Source organism: Balaenoptera ricei, chromosome 5, assembly GCF_028023285.1.
Source record: "Balaenoptera ricei isolate mBalRic1 chromosome 5, mBalRic1.hap2, whole genome shotgun sequence".
NCBI lineage: Eukaryota > Metazoa > Chordata > Mammalia > Artiodactyla > Balaenopteridae > Balaenoptera > Balaenoptera ricei.
The window spans coordinates 59,571,626-59,593,262 of record NC_082643.1 but is presented as its reverse complement, the minus strand read 5'-3'; the positions used below and the strand labels follow the sequence as shown (position 1 = coordinate 59,593,262).

Below are 21,637 nucleotides of genomic sequence, written 5' to 3'. Positions count from 1 at the left end.
AATTCTATTAAATAAAGATATGCTAATTACATAATGGAAATAGGTAGTAAATATAGGTGTGTATTGAATAAATAATTAGGGAAATAAGAATATAGATGTTGGAGCTGGAAAAGAGATGCCAAGAAGAGAGAGGTTGTTACAGTTCTCTAGTTGATATAAACAATACTCCACATTGTTTTTTTGTTTGTTTGTTTGTTTTTGCATCTTATCTAGACTGCAGGTGATTATGACCTACCGTCAAAGAAATGGAGCCTCAAAACTAAAAGAAACTCTGTTTTTACCTGTTCTCATTTGTTACTGGAAGGGGTAGCTATATGTATTATGGCTGGGAAATAAGAATTTCAGTGTCTTATTTACTTGGGGCTGCTATAACAAAATACCATAGACTGAGTACCTTAGGGGGGAAAAATATTTCTGCCAGTTCTAAAGGCTGGGATCAGGGTACCAGTGTCATAGGGTTCTGATCAAGATATTGAAAGGGATGAGGATGTCACATACAAAATTAGAAAACTATGTGCAAAACTACATATAACAATATTAATCTTGCATGTTTTGAGTAAAAAGGAAAAAAAAAAGAATAAATTACAGCAATTGTAAAATTAATCTATATTAGAAGTCATACTAGTTTTAATTTTGGGGAGGTTAGTAACTACAAGGTAGCAAGAAGGGGGGCTTCTGGGATGCTGGAACATTCTGTTTCTGAAATAATCTGACTATATGCAGTTTGAAAAATTATACTTAGCATAATGTATACTTTTTGCTACATATTTTATGTACAAAGGTGAATTTTAATATAAAGTAAAATAAAAAAGAAGATCTTTGAGTTCAGATTATAAAATGAAGAACATATACAGAAATTTAGCCATATAAAATCACTTGAAACATTCAATACATTTTATGTTGATCAGTTATTATTTAAACATAGGGAGTATGAGAAAATATGTGTGGAGATTACACGAGAGAAAAAATGCAGGAACCAGTCCATAAGGAATCTGTTGTGTTTAATAAAGTTGTTTAAAAATTTATAATCGATTATACTTGTTCATGGAAAATGATCTGGAAAGCATAAAACAGACAGGAAAAAGTTTTTTAATCATCCTAGCCTAAAATCATTGTGAATATTTTGATATCATTTGTGGTATTCTTGCTTTTATATTATGATTTCATATGTAAATAAATTTCTTTTGTCTTCTTTGGTAGGTTTATTTTTTTATTATTTTAGTTTTGTAAAATACCTACAGGATAATTGTTTACCTATTTTTACATTCTATTTTATTTAATCTTTCATATGAGGATTTAATTACGCCAATTAAAATTCCTAGAATATGTATTTTAAAGGCTACATATAACTCCATTATTTAGCTATAACATAAATTGATTTGTTGGATCCATTATCCATTCAGTCCACACCTGATATCTGCCTGAACATTATCATGCATACATATATACATTATCATGCCTGTCTCAATTGTTTCTAGATAAAATTCTCGATACTAAAATAGTGTTTGATGCACAGTGCTAAATTTGAATATAGTTGACCCTTGAACAACATGGGTTTGGGCTGCATGGGGTCCACTTATACAGGGATATTTTCAATAGTAGATACCAGAGTACTACACAGTCTGTACTTGGTTGAATCCAGGGATACAAAAGAATTGCAGATAAGGAGAACTAACCATAAGTTATATGCAGAGTAACCTCCACCTTGTTCAAAGGTCAACTGTGTATCATAATTTTAGGGCGTAATAAGTCTGATTGATTTTGGTGGGAAAATTACTGGAGATTTCTTTAGATCTAAAATCAGAATTTAAAATTTAATGAAGGTTGATGAATTTATTCTACCTCTGAACCTGCTGTAGCACTTTATGTACTCAGTGTGTCCAGCTTTTTATGTAGCAGTCTCATATGGCTAATAAGATCAGGACAGTTTATCTTGATGGTTACACTGTTCAGACAGGTCAGTACATATAAAATTGTTTGTGTGGGGGACTCATCAGAATTGTCTGGAGTGGTATCTTCCTCAAGACCAGTTTGTGTATCTGGAAAAATCAGGTTTTGTGTCCTTTCAGCCTTTTCAGACAGATGCATTTGTGCAGGCTCATAGGCTTTGATAAAGTCCTACATATTCTAACTGAGAATGTTGTTCTGGGGCATTTTTGGCAAATATAGGTATGTGAATGGGCATGGGAAGCTCTTACTAACCCTTCGAGGAGAGGTTATTGACACTGAAGTGGTTTTTGGTCTGCTTACTCAGGGCAATAAAGGGGCTTCTTAAATAAGACTTGAAATCTAGGCCCATCTTGCCCTCACTCCAATCCTTCCCTGTAATCTAGAATGTCCCATAGATGGTGGTGGGGATCCCATAAATTTTCTTCTCTTTATAACAAAAGCAAAACCCAGAGCATTCATGACAACTAAATGTTTCTCCCCTTGGATATTACTGGATTCTTCTAAATGCACTCCTATGTCATCTCTTTACCCATAACAATTTGTCCAGATAAGAGATGGAATAATACATTTTAAAAAGCATATCAGATTGCATTATAATATTTATTTGCCCTGAATAAAATTTTTTCTTTCGGTTAGAATAAAATATAAATTCTCTACTATCCTCTTGGAAATTATCTTGATGCAGTTTCATATGTGTCTCCTCCAACTCCTCGTTTTCTTGTATTCTATGACAAAATTGAATATTCTAAAATAATACATCAAAGTAACATAGATCTAGACTGGTCTAAGAGCCATGCATGACATGTCCTTTCAATACCTCTCCAAATCCAGGATGAATGACTCTTTCTCTTACTCAGTATGTTCCAACTACACTGGGTGACTTGCTGGTCTGCGAACACACCAAGGTTTTCCTGTCTCAGTGCCTTATATAAATCAGTTTTATTTGTCTAAAACATTGTTCCAGTAATCATTCACCTGGCTAAATACCCTAGAAGTGTCACTTGAAAGGTCACCCAATTAGAGAGAAAATTCACAATCTCACCATCTGACTCATCCTGCCCCTCATATTACTCAGTCAAATAATATGAAAATACGTCTTCTATATTCTTAAGAAAAAAAATCTGTTATGATTATATTCATTTTAAAAAATATTTCTGAGCATATTTTTCTTACATGTTTTAAGTACCATTATAGAACTACAGTTAAAAGCCAAAATCCCATTTTAGCAGGGAACTTCTGCCTCCAAAAATGCTTTTGTACGTTTCCATGATCAAACCTCCTCTGAAGGAAGGCTAATTATAGGCTTCAATATGCACCTGGGTGAAAATTAACTTTTAAGCAGCCTTTAAAATAAACGGTTTTTAATTATTATCATTATGCAAAAGCTGCATAAATGCCTTTAATTGTACTTATAAAGTAACATTTGCTGTAATCACCTCTAATATCCAGGAGCAACTACAACAGTTTTCTTTTTTATTAAAATAAAAATATAAGTAACCCTCATTATTGATTCACAGGTCATTTTATTTTATGAGCACAAATGTTATAAATGAAGTACAACAACTGCTAAAATTTAACATGCATTGAACGATAGTTACTCAAAATTGAACTTAAAATATCTTGAAAATATGTTTAATTACTGGAAGATGATTAAAGGTCAATATACAAGATATTCAGCTATAATGTTGAATTTTATGATTTGATTACCCCTCAGTATTAGGCATAATATCTTTTCATAGAGAAATATAATTGAACATGCACATTTATAAAATAAGAATATATTTCATTTATTTAAAAAAAATTTGATGCTACCATATTTGTATTGTCTCTTTTAAGAAATGATATTGCTTAAAATTTCTGTGTCTGTGTCTGCGTATGAGTTAGAGAATAATTTTCCACAAAATTCTTGCTAAAAGACAAAATGTGTTGAGTCTATTTTTATTTAAACTTAGCCAGAAATTACAAAAAAACACACATGCAAAAAAACCAAAAACACCTTTAAAGTAGTAGCTTGAGGGAGAAATGATGAAGGGGTGGGGAAGAGAGGCAAGAGGCTGTGATAATACGGGGTGGTATAGCAGCTGATTCAACTTTTGTATTTTTGTTTTTCTTTTGATTTCTCTCCCTCTCTAGCACTTTTTATAAGAAATGTATAAAAGATGAAGATGTGGTATTTTAAAAGCACTGTTTTCAGCTTTTATTTTTGGATAGAAAAAATATCATTCTAGACAATTATTTAAAAATTAACTATCAATGACTAAATTAATTTAACTATGATGCTTCTTTGTAATACTATATGTAATCACAAATCTAGTATCTGTCAGAAAATTCTAATGTTAATTTATTAAATCTTGAATGCTTATTTTCATAAAATTTAAATACATTATTAGCTACCATCCTAATATTTAAATTAATATTTAATTTAAATTGAAGATGCAAAACTATAGCTTGCCAGGCATCCTAATTGTTACATTAAATGATTTGGAGGCAGAAGCTAATATCTGTGACCTGTGATTTTATTTTTCCACTCCTGCTTAAGATTATTTCCAGTATTTGTTTGGAATGGGACCTTTTAAGTTCTACTTGGATGAGGGGTAGATTTATGTGAAAAACTCACTCCCTACTTGGTCCAGTCTACTTTGAGTAATTTCCTCCTGAAGACCCCTTAAACTGATTCATGTGTAAATATGTAGAAGAGTGTTACTAAACACAAAGTAAATGAATGGATAACTCAATCTATGAAGATATCATTGGACATTAATTCATATATCTATGCATTTTCCAGAAGAAAGATTCATAGTATATTTTTATATACCAACCAGTAATGGTATATTTTCAGTTTTTAAACTTTTGAGAGTTTTTTTTTTTGATTATTAATGGTATGTTCTGCAAAAATGATAGAAATGGAGAGCAAATGCATTCTAATATATTATCATGGAGAAATGGCCTGAGAGAAGACTGATCATGTGAACCAGGACATTTAATACAACCAGGGCAGATAATTTTTAACAGGCATATACAGGTTGAGGTAATATCCATTCCTTTATATCCCATGTAGCCCAAGGAATAAAAGAACAAAGGCTAACTTTAATATTGTCTTCATACATGTTTTAATTAATTTCAATTAATGCTACTAACAATTCATTTTATCTTTAAGAATTATGTTGTCTTTTAACTAAGTAAACTATCTAAAAAGCAAGGGCTGCATTATTTATTCCCTTTTCTAATCTCATCTACTGTTTGTCTACAGTTGACATTTAGTTCCTTTAACAAATCTATCAATAAATAGAGTATGAAAATTTGAATGTTAAGTGGCAGTATTTTAGTACTGTTTCCCAGTTGATATGGCTGATCATAGCATTTAACTTGTTCCTTTCCCACACTACAAGACTTCTTTTGACCAATCCCATATGACTTTGATGATGATATCATGCATATACATACCTTATTTAAATTAGAAATAAGACCTATTTGTCTTTCTCCATTGAAAGCAGGGAATTTATGAGTTGCTAATATCATCATAATCTTTACATTGACATAAAAATCACAATTGTTGAAAATACACGCAAAAGAACTTTAGAATTTGATAATGTAATTACATCTTATTTATAAGATGAGAGTAGTCACATTTTTCGGGAATATAGTATAATGAAACATATTTGGGATAGCCTATTACATCAACAAATAATTATGATTCCATGCTATTTTGCTGAATGAATATTAGTAAATTAAACTTTGTTGTTGTCTTCCCATGAGATATATTGATACTGTGCATTTGGGAATGATAAAGCTTTTAAATGGGTGCTTTTGTTATATCTTGAAAGTTGGTCACGTATATTAACAGTAAACACCCACAAAATGCATATAGACCTACCTTTACCAAGTATATTTTGTCATATATGTATATATCTAAATGCTTTAATGAGGATACATTGATATATGTATATCCATCTATCATCTATCTATCCATCTGTTTATCTAGATACATTTATATCTGATAATTGGAAAGGCTCTAGAAATTAACCAATGTAAAGAATCCCAATTTAAATATGAATAAACTAAGATTTTAAAAAATATTTACCTAACATGTATTTAATTTTTGTAATATCATCCCTCTCCTTGTCAAAATATATATGCATATTTACATACACACTCATACACATACCAAACTGGCTTTGAGAAGACATAAGAATTTAAAAATATGAAAATAAAGCAAAAAATCTTTCCACTCTAAATCTCAAAGTTCCAATGCACTCTCTCTTCATCATCACATATAATCCATTTGAAATATATATATATTTCTATATATATGCATATATAAACATGATGTATGTATAAATATAAATATATATTTCAATATAGTATATTCAAATGATTTAATAAGTAATGTCTAGAAAATATTTTGATTGTTATAATTTCAGAATGATATACATTGTATATGTTATGAATAAGATGCATGGCTAATTAAAAATATTTAACTTGTAATATAGGAAATTGAACTACTGACATAAGACATTTGATATTTCTCAATAACATATTGAACAATAAAGAAAAAAATTAAGTTACTATCAAAATAATATGTAAAATTCAAGTGATTTAAATGTTACAACTTTTTAAAATATTTACTTTTTAGAATTCAGATATTCTAAATGGTCTTAAGCAAATAGTTATGAAATATTTAATGCAGTAAGAACATCTCATTCAAGGATCAGTCCCTTGCAAACATATTGGATGCTATTTACCATTAGTTATATCAATAATTTCTACTTTTCATTTACCTCAAGTTTATTACTCTGAATTCAGCTAGATTCTACCATTTTGTATTTTTACTCAAGCAAAAATACTGTTGTTTGTGAATTTCTGGAGCATAATAGGCATCTATCCTTTATCAAGTTTGATTTAGTGAGTTTATATACTGCTTTCTGTATATGAGATAAGATCACTTATTTTTTCTTACAATATAAATGGAATCATTGCTGATTTCCTATGCATATAAGAACTGAATTTCTTCAGGTAAATCTTATGTTTCTTTTGTGCCCACAAAGACATCTGGATACTCATCAGAAGTGTAAAAATCCCAACTAGAAGAAAAAAGAAATAATTATTCTTTATTTCTTATTTTTATTATGGATATAGCAAGCTATATTAGAAAAAAATCATATATAGTTCTTAAAATATTTCTCGTGTTGCATAGTTCTCTGTCAATTTTCTTTACTCATGTATATTGCCTAGCATCATATACATTCAATCAATATTTATTGCATAGCTGAATAAACATAAAAAGTATATAGAGATCAAAATAAATCTGTTTTTTACATCCCACTGCCACAAAATACTCCCAAATAAGGAATTTTAAAAACTCCTTGAATTTCTCAATAATTGTTTTTCATATGTGTATAAAATACTTCTACACACACATACACACATACGACAAGCAACATTAATTTTAATCCACATTTTTGTACAGTGGAACAAAGAATTGATGAAAAGGATATAACACATATCCCTTTAATACATACAGTTCATTACAATTTAACTTCCTTGTCTGTTAAAATGACCAGTGTTCAAGATTACACACTCATGCTCCCAGCTTTCCCTTCACAGATGCATATGAACGCTTGAAGACACAGTACATGCAAGTCTGTGCACATGCACAAGAGAGAGTTTAAAATGAAGTGTATTATTATTATTACCACTTCTTTTTAACAAAAACTTGTTGCTTAGTATATTTGGACTACATTTTCTAGCTTGGATTAAGCCACAATTATATAGAGATGCATAGTAAATAATGTTCCAATATATTTTAATACTGCTAAAAAAATCCAAAATAAAAATAAAGGCAAAAAATCCCTTTACAAACATGCCTAATTTTAGTACTATAGCAATCTGTTCTCAGAAACCACTTCTCCTAAAGGTGTATCTACTTCAATTAAATGTCAGTAAACATAGATCTCACCTGGCAATGTTTGCGTCATGACTGTGAAACTAATCCATGATCCAATCTGTTAGATTAAAACATAAATTAACAAATATTTATAGTCAGTCTAGAAATTTGTTCACTTGTGACATTAAATAGGTAATTTAAAAACTAAACAGTAGGAAAATTCTAAGTAGAAATAAATTTCCTAAAGACAATAATTTCATTGTTAAATATAATAAAGTTATTAAACAATCCCATAATACAGTATCATAGTCATAAGAAAATGAGACATTATTCCAAAAGTTTTGATAAAAATAAAATCCTGAAGCTTCTCAAGATGTTTTATATGATGATTATAAAATTTTCTTTAAATCTAGATAAATATATGCACACATATTCTATATTCTGCAGGGAAAATTGTGGTTGAACTATTCCAGTTTCCTATGCCTATAACTTAAATTGAAATCTATATCATCATCTATATCTCTGGCTATACCTATATCTACAGACAAAACATATACACATATTATCATATATATATTAATCTATAATACATGTAAGTACATAAATACATGTATTTAGTATATTATCAAATAAAGTTCAGTTATTTTCATACATAGCTAGCATACCTCATAGGTGTAGTTAGGACATGAAACCAGGAAAAACATCCACGTAAAGGGGTTATAATTTGGACTTGGAAAACAGGCATTATTTCCTTTTAAAAAGGAGAGTAAAATGTCAATGATGTTATATATTGCAAATTTGATCACATATTTATTGTATAATTCTAAATTCCCTAGAACAACTATATACCACATGAAATGTCATCATATATTTATAGAAACCTTTTTCACAAATTACTCAGAAGAGACCCAGTTTCAAATGTTATAACCTTTTGACTGAAATAGAATCCCTACCATTTTCTTTCCATGTCTACAGCTATGTTGCTGTAACATTACAGAATATCACCACAATAATCAATTGTTTAAGTTTTAAAATCAAACAATATATAGATATTACTTTATCAAAGTAGAGCAGCAGTATTGCATACTGAGATTCATAAATGTGTTTTCACAATTGCATGCCTCTTCCTATTCTCCTTTTAGTGTCAAAGAATATATTTTTGGTTGAGATTATTAAATACCTCAAACCTCTTTCTATCAAATTAGTGAAAATCCAAAGGGAAGTTCATAATTATGTCATTTATATCAGAAAAGTATGAAAATCGCTCATAAGAGGATTACAGTGAATATCAGTAAGTTAATACTCAGAAATACCATATAAATTATTTCTGCTCAGTAATCAGGATTGTTATTTATAACTCTCATTATACTTAGCATATTGTCACTTGATTTTTGTTAGTTACTTTTTGCCTTTCAAATTTTTTTGAGAAATATTTTGGATAACAAATTTATAATGATTTCAAGTTGAACTTTGAGCTGTAAAACTTTTACATTTGTAAAAGTAAATATGAATTATAAAATTACTGTTTATTCTCCATAGCAAGATTTAATCAGATAACACATCAACTAATCTCTTTTAGTTGTAATTCTAAAGTCATAATGAAATGTCAGTATGTTGTTTTCAAAATTGTAACTATTGTTGAACTATCAAAGTGAAAAATATATTAGGCAATGTGCAGATTTCATGCATTGCTCATTTCAAGGTAAGGATAAATATGTATGCCATTTAATAGTACAGATTCTCTTGGTAACATTTATGTAAACACCTTTGTGTAGCATCCATATATTCATCAAAAGAAAGATAATTTAGGAACCTGCCCACGTTATAGTAACTGACTTTCAGATGCAGAATGTGCACACAAGGTAATTTGGGTTAAAGCCAGTTTATGACTGTTCAATTCCTGGAGGTAGTGGAATGGTCAGGATCCACAAACACACATTTCTTCCAGATGTGGTTTGCAGATTAAATAACCAATGTGTCTTGTGACACAGAAAAACCTAGTTTTCTTTCCCAGTTTTTGGACTTAAACTAGTTGTAAGACACTAAACTCATTGATGGAAGAACAGTCTGGGACCCCAGGGAGAAATACTGCAGCATGGAAATAACTGTATATATATATATAAGGAGTCTCACAATCATTCATTAGAATCACTTCACTAAGCTATCTACAGTCATCTGTCTGGGGAACTGTATACTAGTGAGAGTAGACTATCCCTACATTTTAAGGACTGCTAAACACAGTTAGTCCACTGCTTCACAGGGGTTATTTCCCCAGACACTGAATGAATAATTGGGATATACATACTTTGTAGTTTGCATAATCCCATTGTGCATTGATTTATTGGCCTTTGGGGCAAGAGCTAGTGGGGAAATCCAAGTGGAAGCCTCTGAAACTGCACTCATTCTTTTGTAAATATAAACAATCTGCATCCCAGTGAGAGATTAGTGCTACAAAAATAAGATCTAACGTATGCTTGTATGATATTCTCCATTATATCTCCATTTAATTCACCTCTTTAGGTCCTGCAGAAGCCAGATGTATTTAGGAGGGTGATAGTGGAGTACTGCAAACTTGATCACACGTTATCCACCATTGCAATTTATTACCAGATATGATATCTTTACTAAAGCAGATTAACCCAAACTTGGGTCTATGGATATAGCCACTGAATTGACAAATGTATTTTCCATCTCTAGTAGAAAGGGAGGCCAGAATAGTTTACTTTTCTTTAAAATGGGCAATAGCATAGAGTTTCTGTTTTGTTTTGTTTTTTTCTATAACTGTTTAATACTCCCACCCTTTGCTATAAAATAGCTCAAGACCCAGGTTGGTTGGGCATCTCACTGAAAATCACTAGATCAATAACATTATGCTATTCATACTGAATGAGTAAGAAGTGGCTAGTATGTTGGTGGCCTTACTATGACATGTGTGGTCCACAGAAGGGGTGTTGCTAATAAACACTACAAAGATTTAGGGGCCAAATGATTGTGGGGCATCCTTTCCAAAACAGAGAAAATGTGTGGCAACTTCAAACCCATATCATTAAGAAGGAAGCAAAATGCCTTGTAGGCCTCTTCTAGTTTGGCAGGTATCATATTATACACCAGGGAAATCTCCTCTGAACTGCACACCATGGAGCACAAAAAGCTGTGAAAGTTTAGTAGGGAACAAGGCAGAAAATTGCAACAGGTTCAAGTTTTAGTGCAAGCACTCCTGCGCTTGGACTTATAATCAGGTAGACTCTACATATTAAATTTATCAGTGGTGGAAAAAGTTAATGTGTGGAACTTATGGTTAGCTCCAATGGAATAATCACAATCCTGAACCTTGGTATTCTAGAGCAGGCCATGGCTTTGTAGCACAGAATTATATCTCTTTGACGAGATAGTCCTGGAATGCTATTGAATCCTGGTATAAATAAGACTCTACTCTAGGGACACCAAGTGACCATGTGGTCCTAACTGAGCACTATAAACTGAGTTCTGTTAGATGTACCAAGTCATAAGGTTAGGTAAGACTAGTAATAATTCATTGTAAGATAGAAGTGATATATTCAGAATGAAACATAAATAGGCAATAGGATACAAACAAGCTGCATTACCAGGCATCCAGACACGTCACACACCACTGTTGAGCCGCCATGTCTCCTAACTCACATGCATGAAAACTTTAGGTATCCCTTCATGCCAGCTGAAAAGGAGGAAGACCTTGAGCTTAGTTCAGGGATGAGTTGGCTGGCATGTGGGAGGAAGCCAGAAATGCACAGCAGCTACAATAGAGTCACGTTTAGGGGTCACACCCTAAAAGACAGTAGTGAGGGGTAAATTCTCCCAGTGGGCAGAGTCTCTGTAGTTGAACAAAATACATCCAACCTACAATATACGTAAAATAACAGGCAGTGTCAAATGGACAACTAGTAAGGATTGCAAGACTGCTCATGAATATGAGTGGCTATGAAATATGAAGATATATGTACCACATGTTAATGCCCAAAAGGGAGCATCAGTGATGGAAGAGACAATAAAAAACAGGTAGAAAATTTGACTTAGCCAGTCACTGTCAGCCTGTTTCTGTAATGGATTACTTATTGCTAGTACGGGTGCATGAATGGAGTATGGTGGCAGGGATGGAAGCTATACTTGGCCTCAATAGCATGAGCTCCCACTTACCAGGGCAGATATAACTGCTGCCGCCACCAAGTGTCCAAACTGCCACCAATAAAGAGCACCAGTAAGACCGTAACAAGGCACCATTCTGCACAGATATGATCTAGTAAACTGAGGGCAAGGTGATTTATTGAACACCTTCTATTTTGAAAGAGGCAGCAATTCATATTTGCAGGAAAAGACACATGCTCTGTGAATGGATTTCCCTTTCCTTACTTTAGGTCCTGAGTCAGTCCTATTATCTGAGGATTTACACAGTATTTGATCAATTAACACATCTCTTCCACAATACACTATTTTTTGTTGTTGTTTGTTTGTTTGTTTTAACATCTTTATTGGAGTATAATTGCTTTACAATGGTGTGTTAGTTTCTGCTTTATAACAAAGTGAATCAGCTATACATATACATAGATCCCCATATCTCCTCCTTCTTGCGTCTCCCTCCCACCCTCCCTATCCCACCCCTCTAGGTGGTCACAAACCACTGAGCTGATCTCCCTGTGCTATGCGGCTGCTTCCCACTAGCTATCTATTTTACATTTGGTAGTATATATAAGTCCATGCCACTCTCTCACTTCGTCCCAGCTTACACTTCCCCCTCCCCGTGTCCTCAAGTCCATTCTCTACATCTGCGTCTTTATGCCTGTCCTGCCCCTAGGTTCTTCATAACCATTTTTTTTAATTCCATATATATGTGTTAGCATATGGTATTTGTTTTTTTCTTTCTGACTTACTTCACTCTGTATGACAGACTCTAGGTCCATCCACAATACACTGTTACTTTAAGAAATCCATTTTTCAAAAAGGAGGTACAGAAGTGGGCCCATAACCAAAGGAACAATTTCTTATATCAAATACAGCATCATCAAAAAGTTGCCAACCTGATGGATTAATTGGCTAATCTGTTGAAGGCACAGTTGAAATGCTGATTTAGGGCAAAGTACACCTTTAAATCTATAAGATAAGGTTTATAGTTGAATGGGAATCTACCCACGTCCCATGACAGAAAATTCCCCACTTGGAAACAAGGATCTTAAAACCTGAAGACCCCAGTGTTGTGGGGAATGAATCCCTACTCTTGGCAGAGTAATTGATCCTGATCATGAAAAGGAGGTAAACCTGCTGTTATACAGTGGGGTAAGCAGAGTATATTTTGCCTCTAGTATTTGGACATCTCTGGTATTCCCTTGACCCATGGACAGGGGCCACGTCCATGTCCTGATAAGGACCCTCAAGTGAGGGTCCATGTCATACCACAGATAATCCCTGAGATGTTGAATGTGTCAGTTGAGGGTGAAGGGAATCTAGAAGTTTGTGGAGGAGGAAAATGGTGCAAATCAGTTGTTAGATCAAGGCCATGTGCAGCAGTGAAGGCTGTGTAATTTCCCACTAATATGTCTCTTTTAAATTTCTGCTGGTAGCAGAAAGCTTTCACCTATTATACCCTCTGAAAGGATGGCCTTGACAAAAGAGAACTGCCTTATCCTAGATAATTTCCCCATTCCCAGGGAGCCCCAAATCCAACCTACCTTTTCTCTAGTCATTCCAACTTAGGGTAACTCAGAAGGGTTATCCTAGTTTCAGATAACCCTAGAGAAATGACTGAGGCCACCCTTCAGACATCACAACTCAGTTTCCTACTAGGCACAATTCTTCCCTTTTTTTCAGTACTTTGTAATAAGCGTTTTAAAAATGTGTTCTATATCAAATTGTGTTTTCTGGGGAAACACATTTTGTGACATCTTGCTTAAACAGTCAATATAAAATGGTCCCCCAATCCATAATTCATGCCTAAAGCACATCTAAGGTACAGATATTACTACAAACTTCAATTAATATGTAAGTGGGGAAATAAATATCCAAGAGCAACAGAGACTCATTTAGACCTGACACAGGAACTGAGAGTTGGATAAGGATTTTATGTAAGGAAAAAGAGTGCACTGTGTATGTAGATATCAAGAATTCATGATCAAAAGAAGAGGGTTTACTCTGAGAAAAGGTCTGAGACCTGAGGTTATCAGGACACTGGATACAGAGAACTGAAATGAAATGATGTGAGAGTAGTGAGTCCGGAGGTTTACATATTAGAAGGCACTGCTTCTAAGAAAGGAGAAAATGCTTCGGAGGCTTAGAGGGGAAGGGAAAGAAGGTAGTATTTCTGGGAATTAAGGAATTTAGAAAACAAAGGAGTGTACAGAGGATCAAAAGACACAATGAAACACCCCATCCCCTCCAGAGCACACTTTATTCTTTAGAGACTTCACTTCACTCACCCCATCTGTAAAAACACTTGTTATTTCTCTTCAGGGACAATCTACACACTTGAACATAAGTTGATCAATATTCACATAAGGCTTCTATATGAATAAAAACGAAAGCCAGAATTTTTTCCAACTGATAAAAATAACTCCCCCAAAAATTAAAACAGAGAAAAATTTTAACGCACAGAAGCATTTGCAGATAACAAAGAACATAACCGTTAAGAAATCCCAGAACTCAAAATAGGCATGGACAAAACAGGAACAAAAAAATAGTTGATTCTTCTCAAGAATTAAATTGTAGAAAAAGAAAAAAATCACATTACTAATATGGTACATATTTCAGTTTGCCTAAGGGTAGAATGTTCAGTAGAATAGGGGATATTAAGTAGATGAACAAAAACAGTGAAAAAAAAAAAACCAAAAAGCTAAAAACAGAAAGTGATAGATATATAAAATAGAGGCAGATGTAACACGTGTGTAACATAACCCCACCCTCTCCTCACAGTCCACAATGTAAAAAACCAAATTTTCAACTATAATACAAGAAAACTTTCTAGAATTTAAAAAAAGACATGAGTCAACCTACTAGAAGATTACATCATGTCTCTGGGAAAATTGATCTGGAATTATCAAATCTAAGACACTTCCTACAAAACTCTGTACAAAATTAATAGACTTTAGTGATAAAGAAAAAGTGTTCTGAGTCTAGAGGCAAAAGACCAAGCCAATTAATCAAGGAGGGAAGATTAGATTGGCTTCTGACTTGGCAAGAACAACATACAAAGCAAGGTAAAGGGTGGAGTAAAAGCATACACACACACATAGAAAAGTCTTTCTCACATAAACATTTCCAAAGTTTGACTTTGAAAACATGATGATTTAAAATTTTCATTTTCAAATAATGACTGCGTATTCCAGATAGATGAAGAAACTTGAGCAAAAAGTCACATTGTTAGAGGGTCAGGGTCAAGACTAAAAGTTGTGATATTCATAACTTTGGCAATGTTAGCATTTTTATAAAATTGTATTGTGTTCTGCTTCTATACTTAAAAAAATCAGACTCTCAGAAGTTTTTCATCTGGGCTTCACATACTTCCAAAGAGAAATCAGTAGATCTATGAATTTGGATTAGATAAAAATGGCATTTAACCTCTTAATAAAATGTAAGATTTACTTCAATACAAATGCAGACAACAAAACACAATACTATTTGCATTATTCTGTTAATTTTTTTCAGGCAGAGATATTTTCAAATAATATTACAGTTGTTTTAGATTTCCATATATATAATTTATGGTCATCAATATGGTACTGATCAAAGTGTTATGTAATGTAGGAATCGAAACATTTATGTTATTATATATATTACAGCTTTTTATGTGTTCACAAATATTCTAATATAATAAATTTCTTTTGTAATTTTATGTATTATAGGAAAAAATATTCTGGAAAGTGTGTCATATATTTCCCCAGCCTGCCAGAACTGTTTAAGACAAGAAAATGTTAAGAAATTCAGGTAGATGTTAAAACAAACTTGAAGAGACAGACACAACTTTATATTTTCAACTAGATTGCTAAAAACATGAAATCCAAATGTTGACCATTGTTATTGGAAATTACAGTTAAATTATGTACAATGTACAATAAGCCATTGTGAATCCCTACCTATAATTTAACCTGAATGAGAGTATTGATTTACCAAAAATACCTTTAAATTATATAGGCACTGTAAATTTTTTCAAATCTTTTGGCAAACCATTAAATTCAAAATGTTCTCCCAAACATTGCTATTTCGCTGCCATTGAATTTGTCAGAGAAAATTCACTTTTATTAGAAAAAGTTTAAGTCATTTGAAATACAGTGGGATTGTAACATACTGTGCAAATTAGATGAAGAATTGAAAGTTAAGCTAAGAAATGTGGATATTCATCAAAGGATTTCATACTTCTTTACTTCTTAATCATGTTTGTTTCTGCATATATTTAAATGAGAGAGAGATTGTGTGTGTGTGTGTATGTGTTTGTATATGCACACTTCACTTTAGAGAAACCATAATTAGGGAATATAATATAGTTCAAATATTTTGAAAACTTAAGCATAAAAGGGCAATAACTGGGGAATACTAATCTTAAATGTTTCCAACTATTGCTTTAAAAAATAACAATTAGCATAATTCAATCTAGAGGAGATTAAAAAAAGTGACTAACCTGTGTGATTGGGATGAGCCAACACTACATTGATGAAATGATTTCCAGCTTCACAAATCTGCAAAACATTTCAACCTTTTCAGTGTGATATACTTGGGTCTCTTTTAAAAATACATTTTCAGATATACAAATATCCATGTAATATATTGATTCTAAAGATCCAAAAATATACTATTACTCTAATTGTAAGAAGAAGAAATTTTGTATTTTAACAATGAAAGAAGCTGTTGTGGACATATGTAGAATCAAAGGAATGAGTCACATTGAGGTAGAGATTTTGAAGGTATTCTTGATCCCTTTTGATAGTTATGTTCAAATTGCCTTGTTAATCAGGTCCTGTTGATTATCTGCTTTGTATTTGATACAATAGGTAAATTTTCACAGCATGAAGAGACAAGCCATATCACTGAAGATAGATTTGGCATAGGTTTATATATTCCAGGTTTACTAACACAGTAGCAACCCTTCCACTGCAAGGGTAGTAGTATGGTTCCTGACTGGTTTCAGCTCAGTTTAGAAAATGTATTGTAAGCAGTACTGCCCCACAAAGTCACTTGTTGCTTGTCTGTCACCTGACCTCTTAATCATGTACACTCCACTAGTTGTCCCTGTTTAGTAGACCACTATGAACCTCTAAGAAGCTTCAGGGTTAACAATATCTCCTGGGCTAATACTGTTTGAATTTGCAACATGTAGCCTCTGAAGATAGGACTGTTTCCTTTGTCTGTCATATACACCTTACCTGATTTAATGCAAACTATGTATTCAATATATACATACTACGTTATTAATAGCAGGTTATGCTATCCAAAATATAAGCAACCCACAGATATTATCAAAATTGCTTTAGTTGTGAAGAACAAGATGGTCTAGATTTTAAAATTGCTATCGCACAACAGTATGAATATACATAACACTACTGAACTGTACACTAAAAATGGTTAAGATAGTAAATGTTATGCTATTTTTCTTTTTACCACAATTAAAAGTAAAAGAAGCCACTAGGTAAAGTGTTTCAAGTGAGAAAGAACATTAGAATGGTAAATGATAAAAATTCAAATAGACTTGTACCTGGTTGCATATGGGTGGCTTAAAGTAAATTTTAAAATATTCATTTGTGCTTGATTTTATAAAAACTTTATTGATTACTTGTTGCTTCACACTAGCATTCATTTGAAAAGTCATTCAATAGTCCACTGTCTTCTTCAGAGTTATCATTAGGTGGATAAATAAGAAATGTGAAATTTCCAGCTAACAGAATTGAAAAAAATCACAGTTTTTACATGGAAAAAATCATCATTTAAAAAACGTTTTGATTCAGAATGTAATGAAAACATTTTTACTTCTTTCAGCACCCTTTGTACTCTCAGTTCGTTGAGATTACAATTTTATTTTTAATCAGTACACCTAAACATTTAACAATGTACAATGTGGGGAATGTTAAATTTTAATAAACCACAAAGGACTCTGGTTAATATATTAGAAGTGACATATCATGCATCACATTGTACTCCACAGATTTTTCTGAAAATATTCCTGATTAAATTCCACTGTTTGCAGATTGAAAGACATGATTGGATCAGAATATATAAAATTTCAGCAGTAAGATTCTTATTGTTTACTACTAGGCACAGTAGCCCCTCCCCCTTATCTGCAGTTTCACTTTCTGTGGTTTCAGTTACCCACGGTCAATTGAGGTCCAAAAATATTAAATGGAAAATTACAGAAATTAATTTATATGTTTTAAATTGCCCGCCATCCTGAGCAGCATGATGAAACCTCAGGCCATTCTAATCTGTTCTGACATTCTCTTGCTGTGCTTAATTTATAAATTAAATTTAGCCATAGGTATGTATGTTAAGAAAAAATACATGATATATATAGGGTTCAGTACTATATGAGGTTTCAGACATTCAATGAGAGCCTTGGAATGTATCCCCCACAGATAAGGGGAGATGACTGTATTGTGCCTCAGTCATATCATGTTGGCATTGTGGCAAATATGCCAGTGGCCAATGACCAAAACAAAGGTTCCAGGGAGACCAACTTGCAGGGAGATATATATCTTGCTCTTCCTAACAAGTTTCATCATGTTAAGCATTCTCTGCTTTAAATAGTGAAAATGATGTGTCTATAGAAAAACAAACAACAGCAGACAAATGCCCTAATATAGAATTTGTAGCCATCAATCAAGTAGTCAGGCTGTCATATTATCAGAGTAAAATACTTTTAGTTTCCACAGCAAAAACAAGTAACCTTTATTCTATGATCTCATAATATTTTTAGAGGATGACCATAATCTTTCTTTTTTCTGCATATGTTATCCCTACATTTTTATATGCATTATTATTAATTATTTGCAGTTCTAATATCTTATAACTTTATCATTTAAACAATGTGATAATCATTTTACTAACTTATATGAAACAGAATCTGCTAAAATGTTTCTAACACTCTTAAGCTTGAGTTTCAGCTATCTTTTCTCTATAATAATGATAATAACAATAATTATAATTTTGTTATATTTATTTTACCTTAATAAATATTTCAAGAATAAGGAAAATCTAGGCTAAATATATAATTACAAAAAGTTTCACCTGTAAAATATATCAACTCTTCTGATCTTGGGAAGTTAGTTTCTTTTCTTTTTTCTTTTTGGAGAGTTAGTTTCTACTTTAAGGGATAAGGTATATCACACACACTGAAATACTATTTGCTAATATAAGCCAATATTATACTGTCTCAGCATTCATTAAGTCATAACTTATGATAATTTATATTACTATGATCATAAAATTATAGAACTTTATTCTAATTCCTAATCTCTACTCTTTTATTATGAAACCCACTTATATGTGATTCCATTTTTTAAAAAGGATAATATACATGTGTTTCAGAAGAAATATATTCAATATATTAATTATTGGTTTAACAGAAAGTACATGAATACCAACCTATGATTATTTTTCATTAAGACAATTTTTTTAGAGCAGTGTGAAGTACACAGCAAAATTGAGGAGAAGTTAACAGAGATTTCTTACAGACTCCCTGCCAATACATGCATAACCTCCTTCATTATCAATACCCACCACCAGACTGGTACATTTGTTACATTTGATGAACCTACATTGACACATCATTATTAACCGATGTGCACAGTTTACATTACAGTTTGCTTGGTGTGAAACATTCTATGTTTGGACAAATGTATGACATTTATCCATCATTATGGTATCATACAGAGTATTGTCACTGCCTTAAAAATCCTCTGTACTCCTCCTGTTCATCCTTCTCCCTCCAACTTCTGGAAACCACTGATTTTTTTTTACTGTCACCAGAGCTTTGGCTATTCCAGAATATCATACAGTTGGAATCATATAGTATATAAGCTTTTTAGATTGGTTTAAATATACATTTAAGGTTCCTTCATGTTTTTTTCATGGATTGATAGCTCTTTTTTTTTTTAACACTGAATACTCTCCCATTGTCTGGATATACCACAGTTTATTTATCCATTCACCTACTGAAGGATATCTTTACTGCTTCCAAATTTTGCCAATTATAAATAAAGCTGCTGTAAACATCCCTGTGCAAGGTTTTGTATAGACATACGTTTTCAACTCCTCTGGGTAATACTAAGGAGCATGATTGCTGGGTCACATGGTAAGAGTAAGTTTAGTTTTGTAAGAAACGTCAGTCTTTTTAAAATGGCTGTGCCATTCTCATCAGCAGTGAATGATAGTTCTCATTGCTCTGCACCCGCACCAGCATTTGGTGTCATCAGTGTTTTGGATTTTGGCTATTCTATAGGTGTATAGTGGTATCATGTTGTTGTCTTAATTTGCATTTCCCTGATGACAAATGATGTGGAGCATCTTTTCATATGCTTATTTTCCATCTGTATATCTTCTTTTGTGAAGTATTGGTTAAGGTCTTGGTCAATTTTTTAATCAAGTTGTTTGTCTTATTGTTGAGTTTTAAGAGGTTTTTTTAAAAAATATTTTGGGTAACAGTATTTCATCAGACGTGTCTTTTGCAAATTATTTTCCCAGTCTATGCTTGTCTTCTCATTCTCTTGACATTGTCTTTGCAAAGCAGTGTTACATCTTAATAAATTACCTTACCATTTATTGCTTTCATGGATTGTGTTTTGGTGTTGTATTTGAAAAGTCATTGCTATACCTAAAATCATCTAGGTTTTCTCCTATGTTATCTTCTAAGGATGTTATAGTTTTGTGTTTCACATTTAGGTCTGTGATCCATTTTGAGTCAATTTTTGTGTTGAGTGTAATTTCTAGGTCTAGATTTGTTTTTTTTTTTTTTGGCATGTAAATGTCTAGTCATTTCGGCACCACTTATGACTGTCTTTGCTCCATTGTATTTTCTTTGCTTTAACCAATATACTTTTGAAAATGAAAAACTGAAGGATTTTAAATAAAATTTCAGACATCATATTTATATTATTGTATGATATGAATGATAAATTTTACTAGTTCTTTTAGTAATTTATTTTTTGCATGAGACTAATATTTTATTGCCTAAACTTTGCTATAGGAGAGGATATTTTCACTCATAAATTGCAACTCGAAGTCTGATTTGGAATTGATTTAATGTTTAAAAATAGTTTATTTTATTTCTCTGATCCATCTCATTACCACAATTTTGGGGATATCTGAATTTTTTTAATCCATAGAGCTTTCATGAAATATTATATAACATAAGAGTGTGCACATATAGCATAACAATATAGTTTAAGAATAGCACAATAGAGTAGAATTTTAAAAATAAATATTATTTTAAAAAAATAAATATATACTATGTAGTTAATTATTGTTAAAACACTTGTCATTATTTTGGGGATTCTTTTACATTAGCTTTGATATTATATATTTATATATAATTTATGATTATATATTTTGATAATTATATATCAAGATGACAATTTTTATGGTTATAGTAACTGCTGATTTTATTTTAAATCATTACTATAATTAAGAGTAAGTCAGTTTTAGCTGAAAAACAACAATAATTATAACAAATTATAATGAAATAGCAAAATATAATATGTATTAATTTTATATCATTAATTTCTTAAAACTAGTTTTCTAAATAAGTTATTTAAGAAGAAGTGAGTTCAAATTTAGGTATAAATGTTGATTCCTATT

The 21,637-nt window shown here is 31.9% G+C and overlaps 1 protein-coding gene across 2 annotated transcripts in view; it reads right to left on the bottom strand.

Moving 5' to 3' along the window:
• Positions 1-6,518: 6,518 nt before the first annotated feature.
• Positions 6,519-21,637, bottom strand: part of TECRL (trans-2,3-enoyl-CoA reductase like) — a 107,183-nt gene continuing 92,064 nt past the window's right edge. The window contains exons 10-13 of one of the 2 annotated variants that reach the window (XM_059922912.1): positions 16,473-16,530; positions 8,500-8,585; positions 7,907-7,952; positions 6,519-7,031 (exon numbers count right to left, since the gene is read on the bottom strand). In XM_059922912.1, the coding sequence (XP_059778895.1) occupies positions 6,904-7,031; positions 7,907-7,952; positions 8,500-8,585; positions 16,473-16,530 (318 nt within the window). In that variant the 3' untranslated portion in view covers positions 6,519-6,903. The remainder of the gene's footprint in view (positions 7,032-7,906; positions 7,953-8,499; positions 8,586-16,472; positions 16,531-21,637) is intronic. The other variant, XM_059922913.1, reaches the window with a different exon arrangement.